Raw genomic sequence first — 20,188 nt, 5'->3', positions numbered from 1 at the left:
CCTTCTTATGATTAAAAAAAAATTTTTTTTTTAACATGTATTTATTTTGAGACAGGGAGAGACAGCATGAATGGGGGAGGGTCACAAAGAGAGGGAGACAAAGAATCTGAAACAGGCTCCAGGCTCTGAGCTGTCAGCACAGAGCCCGATGCGGGGCTCGAACTCATGGACCATGAGATCATGACCTGAGCCGAAGTCAGATGCCCAACCGACTGAGCCACCCAGGCTCCCCTCTTATGATTCTTTTGATTAACGTTATCAAGGTTTGCTGACAACTACTTGGGACTATATACATTGCAAAATAAGTGGTATATTTATAAGTGAGTATAATGTAAAAGAAACTGATATACATTGAATTGGGTATCTTAGAAATGAATAATACAGACCACTGATGACTTCCGTGGATTAGGTTATCACAACAGGCAGTTTAGGACTGTAAGAATTTAAGCATGTAACAACGCATTCTTTCTTCCTTACAGCGTATCATGGATATAACCAAATGATGGAATGTCTGCAAGGTTATAAGCGGGTCAACAACACCTTTTGTCAAGGTAAGTTTGACTGAGCTCATTGGTGTGGATTTCTGTTGCTTTGGCTTTTTAGGAATCTTAAGTTATTTGACCACAATTTTCTCATTAGCCCCATATGAGAAAGTCACAACAATGAACTACCTCTTGCTCACTCAATTTATCTATAAGGAAGCAAAGAGTTATAGTGTATGGTTGCTAGAATTAATAGCATTTAAACGTCATGGAACTTTTTTCCCCCTATGTTAATTTGTGATGAAATCCACAGGAGATTGGATTATATTACAGAGCACCGTATGGTCTCCATGCTGGTCACTCCCTTTCCATGCGTGGGTGCATGTGCATGCATATGAGTATGCATGTGTACCTAGCAGTGTGCCTTCCTTGCTGACACAGGATTGGGTAGTAGAGTTCCTTTATTTCCCTCTCATCAGAATATTGCTAGCCACCTCAAAGTATTTAAGTATTAAATGACAGGGTGCATACACATTTCCTAGGCAATAGGTAAAGCTCTGTAGCTAAATGTGAAATGTCCTGAGTGCTTTTGCTCAGCTTATTTTGCACCTTATAGCAGATTTGAACAAGCAGGGGGAACCTCAGAGATCCCGTAGCCCAGTGTCTGTACTTTACAGACCAGGACATTCAAGCCCAGACTGGTGTAGTGACTTTCCTGAGGCTAAATAGAGCTGGGGTTGTAACTCAGGTTTACGAGTACCTAGTTTAGTACCCACATATGATATCAAATTTTGTTTCATTTACTCTGTGGTTTGTCCAGTTAATGCTCCTAATTTCCCCTTAAATGTCTGGGTAAAGGAGTTATTAGTAACTTGGAAATGTGCATATATTAAAATGGAGAAAGAGCCTCCATTAGTGAACCAAAATCCACATTAAGAACACAGCACATGTTTTCCAACTTGTTTTCTGGGGCTCTGTATCCTTGACCAGTATGTGTTTATATAGGACAGGGTAGATTAAGGTAATGTTACAAAGTCTAGATTAATTCCTATTAAAAGGGTTATGTCAGTGGACTGTCTTAATTACCTGAGAATTTTCTCAGGTTGTTCCATATTGCATCTATCTAACTTTTATGATCTGTAGAGCTCTAGCAAGAAAAGAATTTTCTTTTGAAATGTACATAGGTGTACCATGCATTTTAAAAAAGTGTTGCCTTAAAATATGGTAATCCTGCTGAAAGTTAGATTTAACTGCTCAGGGAGAGGGCACCCAAGACTCTGTGTAAGAAACATCTTAGTAACGTGGGAATAATGGATTAATCAATATTACGTAGGAATCAGAATTTAAGATATCCTTAAGAGATTGTGTTAAATGGATGGAAGATTGAAATGGATGGAAGAATGAAGATGTTGAATGAACAGATGGCTAAATATATATTCTACAGCATAAATGAAGTGATTGCTTCACAGATTTGGATGAAAATCTATATGACAAGCCCTAGCCCATTTTTAGAATGCATTAGTAGAAGCAGAATGAGCAGGGCTTTGGAAGTAACAATCTTGTCCTCTGCTAGTCAGAGTGAATTTGAGGTTTGGGTGTTTGGTATTAATTGTCTTTTGGCTAATAAAGTCAACAGAGCTCATGAGGGGCCTGGAATCCTGAAGGTGTTTAGCCCTGGAGAAGAGCAGACTACAGAGAAATAGAATGGCTGCCTTATAAACATGCCTTTAAATGTTGGATCCACTGTCCTACAAAACAAGTCTTTGATTTTTTTTTTTTAAGTTTATTTATTTATTTTGAGAGAGAGTGAGAGAATGTGAGTGGGGGAGGAGCAGAGAGAGAGGGAGGGAAGGAGAATCCCAAGCAGGCTCCGCACTGTCCATGCAGAGCCTGATGCGGGGCTTGTACTCATGAACTGTGAGATCATGACCTGAGCCAAAATCAAGAGTTGGATGCTTGACCAACTCAGCCACCCAGGCATCGCAAAATAAGTCTTTATGAGTTGCTTCAAAAACCAGTCAATAATAGAATGGAGTTAAAAGGAGGCATATTGACAACTCAGAGCAAACTTTCTGTGGAACAGCATTCCCCAACACTGTACTGAAAGGCCTTTGGAAATAGTGAGCTTCCTACAATGGGCATAATTCAGTAGACCCTTCAAAACAACTGGCCATGGGGTGCTCCAGGGAATTTCTGTCCTGCACAGTCCATGAGGTTGGGAGACTTTGTAGGTACATTCCAGGTGTCTGATGGCTATCATTACTCTGTTGCCTGGGATAGACGCTATGGATGAGAAGAAAGAAATGACAGCTGGGTCTGTCATACACATTTTAGCGCCTCGATAGGAAGTTTCCTGAAGTGTACCCTGTGTTGAGGTGTGTCTGCCTCCTCTCAGAAGGAGGCGGATCCTTGTTTATCCTTCCACGTTGCAAACCTGCTATAACTAATTATCAGAGATGCTCCAGAATGTCTGGTGTTCCTAATTTCCTGATGTCAAATTATGAAGAATGTGCATGTTTTTGTGGGGTAAGAAGGGGTGGGGTGGGCTTTAGACATTATTAATCCCAATTGAAACCAAGACACAGAGTAAGTCACTTTACCAAGATCGCACAGAGAATGAGAGGCTCAGCCAGGATTAAACTCCCAAACCACCTCTGTTTCTGTGTGCAACATGGCCTCCTTTACTGATTTTATATGTATCTAAGGTATATCTAATGTAGATACCAGCTCTTTAGAACTAGCCGTGCTGTTAGAAGGTACGCCATCTGTTGTGAGGAGTATTAGAAGGTAATGCAATCAATATTAATAAGATTTATTGTAATAAGAAAAGATGGTTATCCAACGTATTCCTTCTTCTAGCTGGTTCAAGGTTCTAACAGTGTTTGTACAAATACCACGATGGAAGTAGAAGTAAACATCGGCCACATATCTTAGCAAAAGAGAATGAAGGATCCTTTAAATAATTGCTTGATTTTTGTTGTTATTTTTGTATTTATCTCTTCTGGTATGAATGGTATGGAGTGACCTTTTGCAAGTTTTGTTCACACTGAGCACAGGAAATGGTTCCATCTCGTTCTTTGCCCTGACAGTCAGTAACACCAAATCCTGGCTTACGTTTGTCTCAGGAGGATATTTGCAAAACAGTGTCAGACTTTTTGGCAGGGAATCTGGAGTGAAGTATCACAGAAAATTCTATTTCATGGTGCCTCAAAAAGGCACCGCTAAATTATACTGCAGAGAAGATTGACTCATAAAATAATATGATTTCATTCATCATAATCTATTAAAATTACTTTTGAGAGAAGGGCTTAATTTCACTCCCTTTGTGACACTATTGGTCAGTAAAATGAAATAGAACTTTCTCACATTACATATGTACACTCCTTTTTCCTAGAGCTCGAAGCTTTAGATTTTGTTATCCCAGAGTTTTCAAAAGGAGCCCATTAACCGCTAATTACTTGTGCGTTCCACATTGTTCTTAGAGTTTAATGTCTTCTCAGTTTACAAAGCACATTTAAAATTAAAGTGATTAATAACTAGAATTACATTATTTCCTTCACCTAGGCGAACTAATGTCCTGAAACAACGTTTAGTAATGTGGGCTCAGTAACAAAGAACCAACTGTGCACAAGTTAATTTGAGGAGCTTTCAAATAATTGCCCTCCCTCCAAGTTGGGTTTTTTTCTCCTCTCTAGCGGTGCTGCGATTATCTTTTCAAAGGAATGATTTATTGCACACACACACATGGAGCTCTCAAACCTGCCCTCACTACCCTTAACATTATGGAATTGTTATAATTTGCTTCATTTATCATAACAAACAATACAAGCATATTTCCTGGTAGATCTAGAACAACATTTGTCATTTGATTATTATGCTAAGGTTTGATGTAGAGCTAGAATTAAATGGAATAATACCCCATGAATATGGTAATAGGAGTGCCTGCTTTCATACTCCTTGACTCTGGAGCTCACTTCTTCCCTGCATTTTGAGTATTCTCACTTGCCCATAACTTTGTCATGAGATAAATGAGCTCTTAAAAATTAGGCGTAAATCCAATAAAATGCAATTTGGTTCTGAAATCACTTGGGGAGCAATCTATTTAGTGAAGTCTTTTGTTAAAAGCAAATACCTCTTTGGATACACAGAAATCATTCATTTCATGAGCTGTAGGTATGAAATCAACCTAGTATTATTCTATACATTTTGTTTTAGCATGTGCTGAGAGGTGCTGTGGGCAATGCCACAATATGTAAGTGAGAGATGTCTGCACTTTCATAATCCAGTGTATGTATATTCCTTTTTCATAGATAATCTCAAACATTAACGAATATTCAGTGATCCACAAACATTAATTGGCAGGGTTCCCCTAAGCTACAGACTGAGGAGAGGCCTGGTGAATAAGGCATCCCTCTGGACCTTGGACTCAGTGTAATTAAGTCAGTTGGAAATCAGCAGGACACAGTTTGCTTTGTTCACTCTCCCAGCTAGCTAAATTTTAGCTGACTCGAGATGAGCCCATTACAGGAGCTATGACAGAGCTGTCCACGTAACTTTCCACCTCATTTTTTTTTACACCAGTTATTCTGCTTCAATAAAATAGATTTACAAAACAGATAAGATAGGGCATCATTGTATCCATTAGCATGGACAGTCCCAAGTGTGGGATTCCTTTAAGGTGGTGCCCCAAAGTGCATTTGAAACCACAGTTTGTTTGGAACATAGAAAAGATAATGGACTTTTTTTTTTTTTCTTCAGGGGCATATTTCTGTGATTAAATGAAACTCACAATCTTAATACTGTGTATCAGTAAGCCATACTTGGGGGATTTGGGGTTATGAAGAGCTTGGCTGGGCAATAGCATCTATTTCAGACACCTTAATGAATACAAAATACTGTGACTGTATTATGGTAAGGATATAGAAGGCTGGTCTTTGAGTACTTTGGGAAAACTAGAAAGTGCAGGTGAGACCCTCAAGAAAACGTATTTGGTTGTAGAAAACGTGGTCTCTGGCATAGTGCTGGGTAACAGAATGAGTCACCGTTTTATAGTTATTTTCAAAGGTATAGTTAATGGACATCGAAGTTTTTTTTTTAATCCAGTTAATAGTTAAATGAATGTACTGGAATTTTATCAGGTTTTTCATTCAGCATTGTTTCTTGTATCCTGTGCTTGTTTTGTGGGCTCATGAGTTTTTTGTTTTGTTTTGTTTTTGTTTTTGAGGTAGGTTTGCCAGATAAGATACAGGATAGCCAGTTAAATTTGAATCTCAGATAAATAGCAAATAATTTGGTTGGAACAGATATACTAACAATTACTTGTTTGTCTAAAGTCCAAATTTAATTGTGTGTCCTGTATTTTTTTTTAAATTTTTTTTTTTAACGTTTATTTATTTTTGAGACAGAGAGAGACAGAGCATGAACGGGGGAGGGTCAGAGAGAGGGAGACACAGAATCTGAAACAGGCTCCAGGCTCTGAGCCGTCAGCACAGAGCCCGATGCGGGGCTCGAACCCACAGACTGCGAGATCATGACCTGAGCTGAAGTCGGCCGCCCAACCGACTGAGCCACCCAGGCCCCCATGTGTCCTGTATTTTTATTTGCCAGTCTGTATTTTAAGATTATATTCTTTGACAGTTCTTTAAGTGAGGGTCACTGAGAAGAATATACTTTATATGTCTGAGAATATCTTTGTTTGGAGCTCATTCTGTAAGGACACTGGTCAGGTGTTCAGTTCCAGGTTGTTTGCCAGCAATACATTTGACCACATTGTGCTAATGTCTTCTGACTTCTTTTTGATACTTTCTTCCTTTGTAGGTAATCTCTCTCTCTTTTGAGATCTTTGAATTCTTTGTTTTCTGTAGTTTTATCACGATGTGTCAATATTTGCATTTATTTTGATTTTGCTCAGTGGACAGAGCGCATTGTCCATCTGAACAGTCATGTCTGTCTTCACATTTGAAAAATGATAAACTCTTATCTCTTCAAATATTGTTTTTCTACCATGTTTCTCAGCTGAAACTCCTATTGACTAGTGTTGGAGACGTCTTTAATTTTCATGTCTCTGAGCAAGTCTTTTGTGCTTGTATCCTTTTGTCTTTTTTTTTTTTTTGGTTGCGTTTTGAATGAATATCTCAGTTCCATCTTACAGTTTCCTCAGTCTTGTTTTCTTAAGCCTATCTGGACTCTGTCCGATCCATTAGACTTGTAGTTTTAAGATTGTTTTCCATTTCTGAGGTTTCTAATAATTTTTCATAGCTGCCTGGTCTTGTTTCTTTCCGTTTAAATATATTCATTCATCTAACTTTTTAAGCATGCTGACAAGTTTTGCTAGATTTCAGCTGCTGAGGAAGAATGCTTCTGCACAGGTTCTTTCGGATTCTTACCTTCCGTTGCTAAATCCTGGCTGCCCCTGTTTCCTTCTGGGCGGTAGACACAGAAATTCAGTAGCTCCACCCACTACCATGTATTTCTATGCCGTTTCAGATTTACTAACATGTTTCTCTTGTTTTTTAATCTTCTTTTAATAGTTCGTTTTCAGTTGCTAAGCGTTTGGAGCCTGGGAGACTGCCAAAGCGCGAGTTTACTGTGTTACATTTCTTTAACATATATCCGTATCAGAATTGAGCTTTTTAAAATCCAAGATATCAGTATCAGAGTGTGATATTTAATGTATGTATGTATTATAAATTTTCTTTGAGAAAACAAAGCTCCAAGTTATATAATTGTTATCCACAGGTAGTCTTTTTTCCCTGTTGAATTAAGCAGCCCATCTGCATCAACATCTGCCATTCATTAGCTCACTTGCTTTATAGATATTTAATGATGATTTAAATGGGGATACTCTGAGAAATATTAGAATATAATAAGACTCAATTCCCGCCCTCATGAAGATCCCTGTTCTTACTTACAACTCAAATATCAAGGCGGCAGGTAGTAAGTGCTTAAGGAATGAACCAAACACTGTAATTTCAGAGAGAAAGTTCCCATTTAGTTAGCAAATTGGATAGCACTTAAAAACCTAATCTTTAAAACAAACACATTGTCTTTTTTATTTATAAAATAATTCACACCTAGTGTTTAAAACTTAGAAACTAGAGAAATGTATAAAAAGTAGAAATTACCTGGGGTGCCTGAGTGGCTCAGTTGGTTAAGCGTCCGACTGCAGTTCAGGACATGATCTCATAGCTCGTGAGTTTGAGCCCCGTGTCGGGCTGTGTGCTGACAGCTCAGAGCCTGAAGCCTGCTTCTGATTCTGTGTCTCCCTCTCTCTGCCCCTCCCCCACTTATGCTCTGCCTCTCCCTCAAAAATGAATAAATGGTAAAAAAAAAATGTGAAAAAGAAAAGAAATTACCTTTATCACCTTCAAACATTGGTGCATTTTGCTGTAGTTCCTGCTATATATCTATAGATATCTATAGATAGATATTTACATCATATTTCACAGATAAGTGTGAAAACTGTTTTTACTTAATAGATAATACTTTCTCATGTTATTAAATTTATTAAGAATTATTTTAATGCAGACGTAGTATCCTAGTTAATGGATACTGGAGAATTCATTTGATTATTCTAAAGTGCTATTTTCAGATTAGTTTCTATTTTTTCTTAATACATATACTGTCATGAGCATACTTGAACGTAAAGCTTCAGTGAATCCATGGTTCTTTTTACAAGAGAAATGACTGGTTCCAAGCTGTGATTTATCCTGTACACATGACTTTTGGAGAGGATGTGCATTTCCCTTCTCACTAGCAGTAGAGAGCCCACTGACCATAGGTCCCTTCTCTCCTCCCTTGCCTCCCTGTTTAGGCTCTCCCCAGGCACTTTATATTGAATATGGCTGTGAGCAAGACTGTAATTTAATATTCACTGTTTTATTGGAACTAACTCTTGTTGGTTTTAATAATTTCGTCTGAGTTTTCTACGTAGGAATAATTTTACCTTAAAATAATTGCAGTTTGGGAAAGATGATATCGGAGTTGGGAAAGTCATCGGGACCAGAAGAGATTAAGACATGGGCATGGGAGAGTATGTGCTATGCTGTGCCTGCTGAATCCCACAGGTGTAGGTGAAGGTGGATGAATTACTTATTATGGTATGGGGAGGGGGCAGGCTGAATGCAAAATTTGTTTGATATAGTGGCTAGTGACTGTAAGCTTCTTTTAAATTTATATTTAAATAGAGGAACATTGATATAGTTTGCTATATATATTATGTCCTTGACATTTGTGGTTTCTTTCAAAGATTTTGGTGAGAATTTGCATAGAGTGAAAATAAATGGCTTTAACTTAGTAGTGAGAGTTTTGTGCTCTCCCTCTCTTGCATCGTTACTCCCTCTCACTCAAGGTCCGCCCACCCAGCCTGTTCAGGGCTGCCTTCTTGTGGCGTTTGGAACAAGGTACAAGGGAGACAATGACCATGTACAGGCATAAAGATGTTTTTAGTGATGGTGATCCTGACAGCAGGTGACTTCATGGTCTGTGATCCTAAGTTCACTAGCACTGAGGCCCAGTTTAAATTTTTTTTTAATGTTTTTTATTTTATTTTTGAGACAGACAGAGCATGAGTCGGGGAGGGGCAGAGAGAGAGGGAGACACAGAATCTGAAGCAGCCTCCAGGCTCTGAGCTGTCAGCACAGAGCCCGACGCAGGGCTCGAACTCACAGACTGTAAGATCATGACCTGAGCTGAAGTTGGAAACTCAACTGACTGAGCCACCCAGGCGCTCCTCAGGCCCAGTTTAATAAGCCTTTTGTATATAACCTAAGTTCTTCCTCTAATACTCTTTAGTTCTTACCCAACTTTTTGGAACTAGCTAGACCAGCTACTGCTCCATTTGTCATTACTGTTGATTTTGTTAACATGAGGCTTGTCTCCTTATGATATTACTTACACGAGAATAACTTGATAGTTTTCTTTTTTCTCATAAAATAGATTTCCTTTCTGGTCATCATTGCTTGCATATTTTGTATCTGCCCATTTATATATTTTGCTAGTATTTATTCAGTGCCTATTTGGTGGAGCCATTGTGTCGGATGCTTAGGTGTGTCATAATTGAACAACCCTGGGAGATACGTAGTGTTACCTTTTTTTTTTTTTCTTTTAAACTGGTAATGAAACTAAGTCTTATGACTCCAAAAAATTAAGCGATGGAAGGTCATGTAGCTGGAGAGTGGTAGAATTTACCTCTGCAGCTGAGTACTCCTCCCTGTGCTCTTAACATTTATATAGCAGTGTGCAATTTATGAAAGTACTTTTAATGTGTTTTCTCATCTCTAAGGTCTTGACAATGACCACACCTACTTGTTGCAGGTGGGGAAACCATGACCTAAAGCCTTGCTCAGCAAATGGTAGAGCTGAGAATAATGGTGGATGCCCGCTGATACTTTCACATTCTGTGTTTAGCTCTTAAGCTCTTTACTGGTTTGAAATTGGTTTAGAAATCATAGAGTTGTCCAAACTTCATCGTCTAATTTTATAGCAAGTTGCCTTGTAAATGTATCTGGTGTGTAAAGTTTTTTTTATCACATTATTTATCACATCATGTAAGTCGTACCCCCTCAGTTTTAAATTTTTGTTAATATATATTTATTTTTGAGAAAGAGAGACAGAGAGAGAGAGAGAGAGAGAGAGAGAGTCAGAGAGTCAGAGCATGAGCAGGGATGGGGCAGAGAGAGAGGGAGACACAGAATCTGAAGCAGCTCCCGACCCTGAGCTGTCAGTACAGAGCCCAACCTGGGGCTCGAACCCACGAACCAATGAGATCATGACCTGAGCCGAAGTTGGATGCTTAACGAACTGAGCCACCCAGACTTCCCTGTACCTGTTCAGTTTTAGCATGAAGTTTTTAAGAAGCAGAATATCTATGCTTCTAAATACTCTTGTTTTTGTTTCTGTGCTTTTGTTTTGCGTTGATGCTTCTGTACTGTTACTTAGGCTATAGTTGATTTAGATTCTGAGGCATTCCTTTTCTAGGATCATCTCTTCTCCTTTCCCCTGTCAGTTAACAAATAAAATAATCATGTAGTTGCCACACTTCTAGGTGCAACTGGGCAGGTTTGCTGACCCAGGCCAGGGGCGGATGATCTCAACCAGGCTCATTCTTGCATCTGTGATCTGCTGCTGGGTGCCTGGGGCTAGATGGTACAGGATGGTCTTGGCTAGGATGAATCTGCTGTCTTACACACAGTCACTCATCTTCTGGGCAGCTAACACAGGCTGTTCGCAGGCTGGTGGCAGGGTTCAAGAGAGAGTGAAAGCACACAAAGCTTTACAGTCTTAGGCTTAGAACTGACACATTGTCACTTCAACTTTGTCCTGTGGTTGAAAGACTGAAGTAATAAGGGCAGCCCACATTCAAGTGAGGACATAGCAAGAGGCATGGATACATGGAGAGGTGGAGAATTGGGGTCATTTTGAAAGTCAGTCTATAACACCCTGATGGATTACCCTGACTCAGCAAGTAGAAGTGCGTTTTTTCTGGGAAAAAAGGAAATGAAGATTTTTTTTGTGTGTTATGTGAGGTCACTTTACATCTGCTCATAAAGCCATATTGACAAAGTATTGGTGGGAAAAAAAATTCTGGTGGATTATACTGGAAACTATATCATTTGTTTATATATATATATATATATATATATATATATATATATATATATAAACTTTTTGATTTTTTAAATTTTATTTTAGAAAGACACACACACACACACACACACACACACACACACACACACACACACAGAGCATGAGTGGGGTGGGGCAGAGAGAAAGGGAAACACAGGATCCCAAGTAGGCTCCAGGCCCTAAGCTCTGAGCTGTCAACAAAGAGCCCAACATGGGGCTCCACCTCATGAACCATGAGATCATGACCTGAGCTGAAGTCGACACTCAACTGACTAAGCCACCCAGGCACCCCCTGTATGTGTGTGTGTGTATATATATATATATATATATATATATATACACACATACACACACACACGTATATATATGTGCATAATATATGTCTATGCATACATTATACATATATACATATACAATATATATGTATATATATATATACAATTTATTAAAAAATTTTTGTTAATGTTTAGTTTTGAGTGAGAGAGAGGGAGACAGAGCACAAGTGGGGGAGGGGCAGAGAGAGAGGGAGACACAGACACAGCTCTGAGCTGCAGGCTCTGAGCTGTCAGTATGGAGCCCAATGTGGGGCCTGAACTCGTAAACCATGAGATCATGACCTGAGCCAAAGCCGGATATTCAGCAAACTGAGCCACCTGGGCACCCCAATGTTCGTTGTATTTTTTAAAAAACTTTGTATCTGTATATAGCCTATGTGTAGAACAATGTATTTTTCTTCCAGAATAATCGGTAGCTTACTCTTACAAGAATAGATCAGTTTTGTTTTTTTTATGAACTTTCAAATGATCCAGTATGTGTTCTTTTGTGTCTGGCTTCTTCCATTCAACAGCATGTGGCCAGTACCATTTCCTAATATTAGAAATTCTGGCTAGTGAAGTGATAATACCCATTGATGCTTTCATTTAAAATCTTGAGGGGGGCGCCTGGGTGGCGCAGTCGGTTAAGCGTCCGACTTCAGCCAGGTCACGATCTCGCGGTCCGGGAGTTTGAGCCCCGCGTCAGGCTCTGGGCTGATGGCTCAGAGCCTGGAGCCTGTTTCCGATTCTGTGTCTCCCTCTCTCTCTGCCCCTCCCCCGGTCATGCTCTGTCTCTCTCTGTCCCAAAAATAAATAAATAAACATTGAAAAAAAAAAATCTTGAAAATACTTTTTCCCCTACCTTCAACATGTTCTTCTTGGACTTTTCTGTCTACGTAGTATTTCCTACAGTTAGCATGGTCTCTAAAGTTGCTTTCAGTTCCACTATCAGAAAGGACTTGATTATTGTGATGTTTGTTTCTTAGTAGGAAGAAATGGGAAATAGGGATATGAGAATAATGTATGTATAAGTATGAAATTTAGAATCCCTTGTTCTTGCTATATGTTTGGGAAGTTATAGTAGAAAATCAGTAGTTAGAAGTTAAGGCTAGAGCCCACCAGACCTGATAAATAAGTTATTCAAAATACTCACAAATTTTTAAAATTCTTTTTTTTTTCTTTTGAGAGAGAAAAAGAGAGTGAGAGAGCACATGTGCACATGCACATGCGGGAGGGACAGAGGGAGAGGGAGAAAGAATCTTAAGCAGGCTCCACACCCAGTGCAGAGCCTGACGTGGGGTGTGATCTTGTGACTATGAGATCTTGACCCGAGCCGAAATCAAGAACCTGATGCTTAACCGAATGAGCCACCCAGGCGCCCCTAAAGTTCTTTTTATTTAGCCTGCCAGAAATTCATCACAACACTCGGCTGTATTTAGTGATTTAATCCCAGAAACTGTGGGGTACTTAATGTGATTCTGAATCAAGTTTTATGATAGTCACTGACTAGGAGGGAATTGATAGATGTGTTACTGATTGGAAGGGGTTATTCTACCGTCCTAGGCATTTTCCTGGAACTCCTGCCACAGTTTGTATTCTAAATAGGCACAGAGTTTTTAGGAAGAATTGAAACCATTTTGGTCTGGTCCTGAGCATCCTATTTCAGCATTTAAAAGTCAATTTGGGACCTATTCCTCTCCATTTGAGAGTCTTTCCCTAATGTGTCTTCTTACCGTGCTTATATCACTGGGATAGGATTCAAAAAGGAAATGTCTGTTTATTTTATTCACTTTTCTTCAGGAAAGACAGTGGTGAAGTGAGTCATTAGCACATTGTATTTTCCAATAGCTCTTTGACCTTAATCTCTGGGGCTATAAAATCAATGGGAAGATGCCTGTTGCATCACGAGCGATGAGGAAAGCCCATGATGGATTCATGTTACTGTGAATGTTTCAAGGAGAAATTAATGTAGTGTCTGTAGACTAGAGTCAGAGATCCAAGACCCACAGAGATGTGTATGTGATTAGCATCTTGCATGTGTAGCACACATGTATCAAGAAATAAATACAAGCTGTTCTCTGGGCTCTGATAATTCTTTTATCATGTTACCCTGAAGACAGAAGAATTGGAAGGAAGGGAGTGCCCTCCCAGTGGTTTACCTCCTCTCAGTGAGTCTAGTGATCAAATCTATCTTGTGCCGGATTATCATTTACAAAGCGGGGGACAGTTACAGGTCGGGAGGGAAGGGTATGGCGGCAGTGAGGCCTGGGTTGAAACAGACTAGCCGCAGAGACCAACATTTCACAAAATGTGCTTCACGGACCACCAGTTCGGAGGGATGTAAATAGACGGGGTGTGCAAAAAGGCTCCATGGCCGAAGGTGTAAAAAAAACCCACCAAGTTAAAGAAAACCCAGGGTTTTTTCCAAAGGACTTCTTGGGGTTTGTAATGTGCTTGTTCCTGTACAACGTGCAGTTTCTCAAACATCTTTGGCCACAGGACCCTTTTATAGGCTGATAAAGCTTGTTTTACATAACGTACCTTGGGTAAAATTGCTCTGGAACATTGACCTTCAAACATTTTTTTGGTTCACTTATCTCCTAAAATAATTTGGAAAAAGTTATGTGGTCACACATTTTCAAGCTTACATCTACATTTTTTCCCATTAAAACTAAGTGGATGCAGTAGAATCATTTCTTGGGCATTTGGTTTAGATATGTGGTTTAAACATATTTTTTTTTAATTTTTTTTTTCAATGTTTATTTATTTTTGGGACAGAGAGAGACAGAGCATGAACGGGGGAGGGGCAGAGAGAGGGGGAGACACAGAATCGGAAACAGGCTCCAGGCTCTGAGCCATCAGCCCAGAGCCTGACGCGGGGCTCGAACTCACGGACCGCAAGATCGTGACCTGGCTGAAGTTGGACGCTTAACCAACTGCGCCACCCAGGCGCCCCTAAACATATTTTTTTAATGTTTATTTTTTTGAGAGAGAGAGAGACCGAGCGCGAGCAGGGGAGCGGCAGAGAGAGGGGGATACACAGAATCTGAAGCAGGTTCCAGGCTCTGTGCTGACAGCTCATGAACCGTGAGATCATGACCTGAGCTGAAGTCGGACACTTAACCGACTGAACCACCCAGGCGCCCCTGAACATAGTGTTATCAAAACTTTGGAGCTTCAGAGGTGCCTGGTGGCTCAGTTGGTTAAGCATCCCACTTCGGCTCAGGTCATGACCTCACGGTTCATGAGTTCAAGCCCCGTGTTGGGCTCTATGCTGACAGCTAAGGGCCTGGAGCCTGCCTCAGATTCTTTGTCTCCCTCTCTTTCTCTCTCTCTCTGCCCCTCCCCTGCTCATACTCTGTCTCTTTCTTAAAAATGAGTAAACTTAAAAAAAATTTCTTTTTTAAAACTTTGGAGCTTCAGAGTTGACTCATTCAACTTATGAATAATGTTGCCGTCTAACCTAATTGGTGAAAGTTAGGCCCTCTTGAGCAAACCATACTTTATCGCTTTTCCTGTGACTCGTCCTCAGGAGGGATATATTTGTGAAATGTTCAAATGTTTGGTGTCTTTGAGAATTTTCCATCGTGTAGGGCAGTGTACTTAGAAAGCATAGAAAGATTCCAGATGAGCAAGAGATACGCCTTGACTTTGTAAAGAAGACAAAGGCACTGAGTGAAGGAAGGATAGGAAAAGAGACTGGGCATGTGTGTTCTTAGATCACTTTGAGAGAAGAAAATGTATGAAGGCTCAAGATCTAGAAACCGATTCCTTTAAATAAAAGGATCCAAGCCTGTGTGTACCTGTGATATATTGTCACATGCCTTTAGGGATATGTGTACCCCCAGTGAACCTGCTTCTGTGGGAGTTTAAGGATACGTATGTTCTCTTAGAGGATGCGTTCTGTATCTAACGCATGCAAAATAGCCAGATGGTCTGTGTGGTAAGGGAAAGTACTTATTTACCTTGAGAGGAATTTTTTTCTGCTTTCAATTGGAAGTTATATTGCCAACTTATATGCTGGAATTTCTTTCCATCAGCAAAACCTGAACATACACAGCAGAATCTGTAGAAGGCTTCATATTTTCACACAATGTGAAGATCTTCATGCCCTTTTCTCACCTTGGACTTAATTCCTTTCGGTTATTAGACATGCCTCATTTCCTGTATAAACTTGCGTCACTAAAAAGGCAGTAAATTATTACTTTGTTAAACATACATACTTTCCTTTAGGAGAATGGATACATAAAAGTGTGTTTATTTCCCATAAGGACACTTATGCTATTCATAATATATTATGCATTAACTGTCATTATTTATTCCTTGGTATTTTCAGTCCTGGCAGATTGTTTTAAAGTCTGAATATTTAAGCTAAAAGTAACCTTGGGAATTATCTGGCTCAGCGCTTTTGTGTTATAGGAAAGGAACGTGAGATCAAGAGAAACAAAATGGCTTGCTCTAGGTAACATAATTTAGCATCCTCATTACAGTAAAACTAGGTATTAATGGGATATGCCTCTGATTAGATTGTTAACCCTTCATGTATTTTAATTAACCCTTTTAAAAAATAAGATCTTGGACAAAATTATGCTTATAAAATGCAAATGACTGTTGTGTTGCTCACCATCCAGAATTGTCATGAAGTTCCCATGAGAGGAGGTGAGTAATACAAATGTAAAGGCACGTGAGGATCCTTGTGTCATGGTACTAGAAGATTGTATCATTGCCTACTACTCAAATACAAAAGCTGTGTTATATGAGGTTGTTTTTTTTTTTTTTTCCAACGTTTATTTATTTTTGGGACAGAGAGAGACAGAGCATGAACGGGGGAGGGGGCAGAGAGAGGGAGACACAGAATCGGAAACAGGCTCCAGGCTCTGAGCCATCAGCCCAGAGCCCGACGCGGGGCTCGAACTCACGGACCGCGAGATCGTGACCTGGCTGAAGTCGGACGCTTAACCGACTGCGCCACCCAGGCGCCCCTATATGAGGTTGTTTAAAGGGTCTCTCATTAAGCATATTTTCCAACTACTCTGTATTTTTCTGCTCTCTGAGTAATAGATGCCTTCAATTTCAGTTGTATTGGGTTGAACCATGTGACATTGCTAATATTCAACCATTTTAGACTTACAAGAAGACCAGTTTTGTATTACTGAATTTGTTATGGCTAGAAGCCATGGTAGGCTATCGTGGGCAGAGACCGTCTATAAATGTTTCAAGCTAGTCTCCTCTGTGTTACCTGTATCCCTATGGATTTTTGCCTACTGGAAAGTTGCTCATGAGGCTGTATGAGTTTCACCTCTTGTTTCTGCCTCTGTCAACTTCTTAGACTTAACCAAGCAGCTCAGATTGGGAGGTATGAAGATTGGCTGTATAAGAGGACCAACTCCCTTCAGCCATTCCCTTGGATCTTTACTCTTTAACTCTGAAAACTGTGAGGTCTCCAGTGGTTATACCATTCCTTGAAAGGATAGATTTCCATAGTTGGCCAGAAAAAAATCAGTGCTGTACAGAGGGAGAACAATGAACAAATTCATTTGTTGATCTGTTTGTTTAAAAACTAAAATACTTTCAATTTAATCAAAATGCATTAAGGGAAATTGGCTGACCCTTATAAAATATGATACTTCTGATCTGAAACAGTTATGTTTGTCAGATATAAGTTATTTATGAAAATGATAATCAAGTTAAAAACTTTTATTTGATTTAAAAAATAGCCATAGGAATTGAAGTCTAAATAGAATTAAAATTCATAATTGCCCATCATGTTTCATATAATTGTTAAACTTTTGCCTGATAATATCTTCTCTTAGTGTACTCCTTAAACTTCTCATGTCCAGATATAACATGTTCAGTTAAATACATTCTTAAAGCATTTGTGATTTTTATCAGTTTATTTAGAAAGATCTTAAAGAGCTTGGCTACCTGAGAAAGTCATTTGGATCATTAATTGTTCATATTTCATATTAATTTCTGAGGTTCTAAATTAAAAAGTATGGGAGTTTTGATTTTTTACCTTTTTGTTTTTGTTTTTTAAGTACAGAGAATATAAACTAGCACCTAGTAAGTCTTCTCGGGAGCAAAGCAGGGGACGGAAGAAGGAAGTAGCAAAAAAAATTTTTTGATCTAAGTTTAGGTGTAAAATTTTGTCTATTAGGAATTAACACTTTATGAATGGAATGGTTTTGAAGGTTTCATTTGTGAGCAAGTTGTTGAAACCTGTAATATGATTTGTCACAGAAATAAAAGGTCAGGATTCAAAACTTTAAAACATTTTCTCGACAAGCATCCTCTTATTATAGAAGCTCAGTACTTGAAGCAAATGAAAGACAACTGCCTTGCTTAAAACAGGTGTACCAGGTACCCAGGGCTCTGGGACCAGCTCAGCAGATGACAGTGAAGTCTCATGAATCTTGTCAGAGACCTGGTCAGACTCAGTAGTGCTAGGATGGTAGCCTTCTAGGTCACAAACCACACAGTCCCCAGCTCAGGGATTTGGGGGACCCTGTCTCTTGTGCTTTTAGCTAAGACCATAGCAGTCTCCACGACAGTGGGAGATTGTCAGACGGGGAAGATACGGATACTGAGTCAAGTGAATGAAAGCTTTCAGGTCTTCTGTGTAGCCAGCACCTACTTTCACTCCCTCATTCCTCAGCCTCCCTTGAAAATGGTCCCTTCTGTACTTACAAACTAAGATTTTCACCATCTCTGTGTGAATTTCTCAGCGAGGGCATTGTGGACCTTTTTGGCTGAACAATTCTTTGTCAAGGGGGACTGACCACGCTTTTAGAATGCTGAGCTCCCTAGTACCTACCCACCATGTGTTCTCCAGTTCTTATAACAACCCAGAATGTCCTGCAGGTGAGCACACACCCTTCCCACTATGGGAATCACCAGCCCCCCTCCCTGACTACTAAGAAGGAAGTAGTCTTACCTACAGCATTCCATAGATAATTGCTTTTTAATGTTTGTTTTTTTTTAATTTATTTTTGAGGCAGAGACAGAGCATGAGTGGGGAAGGGACAGAGAAGGAGGCACAGAATCTGAAGCAGGCTCCAGGCTCTGAGCTGTCAGCACAGAGCCTGAAGCGGGGCTCGAACCCATAAACTGTGAGATCATGACCTGAATTGAAGTCGGGTGCTTGACTGACTGAGCCACCCAGGCACCCCTATAGATAATTGCATTTTAGAGGAGAATGTTTTTATATCCAAATGACCAATAAATATATTGCAAGTACAAATTAAAACCACAGTGAAACAACACTACACTCCCACCAGAATAACTAAAATGAAAAAGACTGGCAGTAATTTGGTGAGGATGTGGAGCAGTGGGTTCGGGCTGGACATGGGCATTACCACTTTGGACAACACCATGATTATTTATTAAAGTAAGCATGAGTCTTCTCTAATGAACCAGAAACTCCTGGAAATAAATCTGAGAGTAATGACTACCTTGGCCTACCAAAAGACATCTATTATATAAGACTGCACACACACACACACACACACACACACACACACACACAGAATGTTCACAGGAGCATTGTTACTGATAGCCAAAAATTGGAAATAACCCAAATGTCAATCAATAGTTGAATGGACAAATTAATTTTGATACCCTCATACAATAAAAATATAACATCAGTAAAAGAATGAATTCTCGGGGCGCCTGGGTGGCTCCATCAGTTAAACGTCCGACTTCAGCTCAAGTCATGATCTCACGGTCTGTGAGTTCGAGCCCCGTGTCGGGCTCTGTGCTGACAGCTCAGAGCCTGGAGCCTGCTTCAGATTCTGTGTCCCCCTCTCTCTCTGACCCTCCCCCGTTCATGCTCTGTCTCTCTCTGTCTCAAAAATAAACAAACATTAAAAAAAAAAGAATGAATTCTCACAGGCATTAAAATGAATAAAAGTCAAGCAAAAGAACATACACAATAGGATTCCCTTATATGCAGTAGAAGAACAGGCCACACTAATGGATAATAGTACTTACCTGTGGGGGCAGAGATGTTAACTGGCAAGAGGCAGTGAAGGAACTTTCTGAGGTGATGGAAATGTTCTAAATCACAGTCTGTATGGTGGTTATTCAGTATGTACGTGTGCACACGTGAATATATGTATGCGTACGTATATGTAAAAGTTCATGTAGCTGTATATTTAAGATATATTTTGCTGTGTGTAAATTAAAAGAACCTGGGGCTTTAATCTATATTTTATGGTATTTTGGAGAATAGGTTAAAAAATAAATTGAGGCAGTTAATGGAAGCAGGAGTTTCTTTGGAAGCCAAGAGAGTGTGTCATGAAGAAAGTTGCATGCTTCTGGTGGGGGGGGCAAACTTAGGGGAGGTGGTGTTTCTGGTGCTTTTGGCATGAGCTGATAAGGATCAAGACAGTAGGAAATGCACGATTCCCCTTCTTTATGACATTTTCCTATTCCTGTCTGTAGCCATAGTGGGTTTTTTGAAGTCGTAATTCCTGACCTCCATCCCCATGGCATCATTGTTGAGGGCAGTGGGCAATGTTGAGAGTCGAAGAGAGGACATTGGAAGTGGGCACAAGGAAGTTATTGGACATCAGGTATTTATCCATTGAAAGACAAAACCTCCACCTTAACCTGGCAGCCAGCAGTGAGGCTGGTACACCACTTCTTAGAAAACTCCAGTCGCAGGGAGGTTTGGCATTCGAAGAGGTGAACAGGGAATGTGTAGTGGTACATCCAGTGAACAGAAGTGCAGGCCATTCAGGGAAAGAGGAAGGCTAATAAATCACT

At 39.8% G+C, this 20,188-nt stretch overlaps 1 protein-coding gene across 13 annotated transcripts in view; it reads left to right on the top strand.

Annotated features, from left to right (window-relative positions):
* The window catches only part of LTBP1 (latent transforming growth factor beta binding protein 1), a 403,075-nt gene that overhangs the window by 236,649 nt on the left and 146,238 nt on the right, over positions 1–20,188 (top strand). For all 13 annotated transcript variants that reach the window (XM_043553208.1, XM_043553205.1, XM_043553212.1 and 10 more), the window contains one exon: positions 480–551. In XM_043553208.1, coding sequence (XP_043409143.1) covers positions 480–551 — 72 coding nt within the window. The remainder of the gene's footprint in view (positions 1–479; positions 552–20,188) is intronic.

Source organism: Prionailurus bengalensis, chromosome A3 (genome assembly GCF_016509475.1).
Source record: "Prionailurus bengalensis isolate Pbe53 chromosome A3, Fcat_Pben_1.1_paternal_pri, whole genome shotgun sequence".
Classification (NCBI taxonomy): domain Eukaryota; kingdom Metazoa; phylum Chordata; class Mammalia; order Carnivora; family Felidae; genus Prionailurus; species Prionailurus bengalensis.
This window is presented reverse-complemented; position numbering and strand designations above follow the sequence as displayed.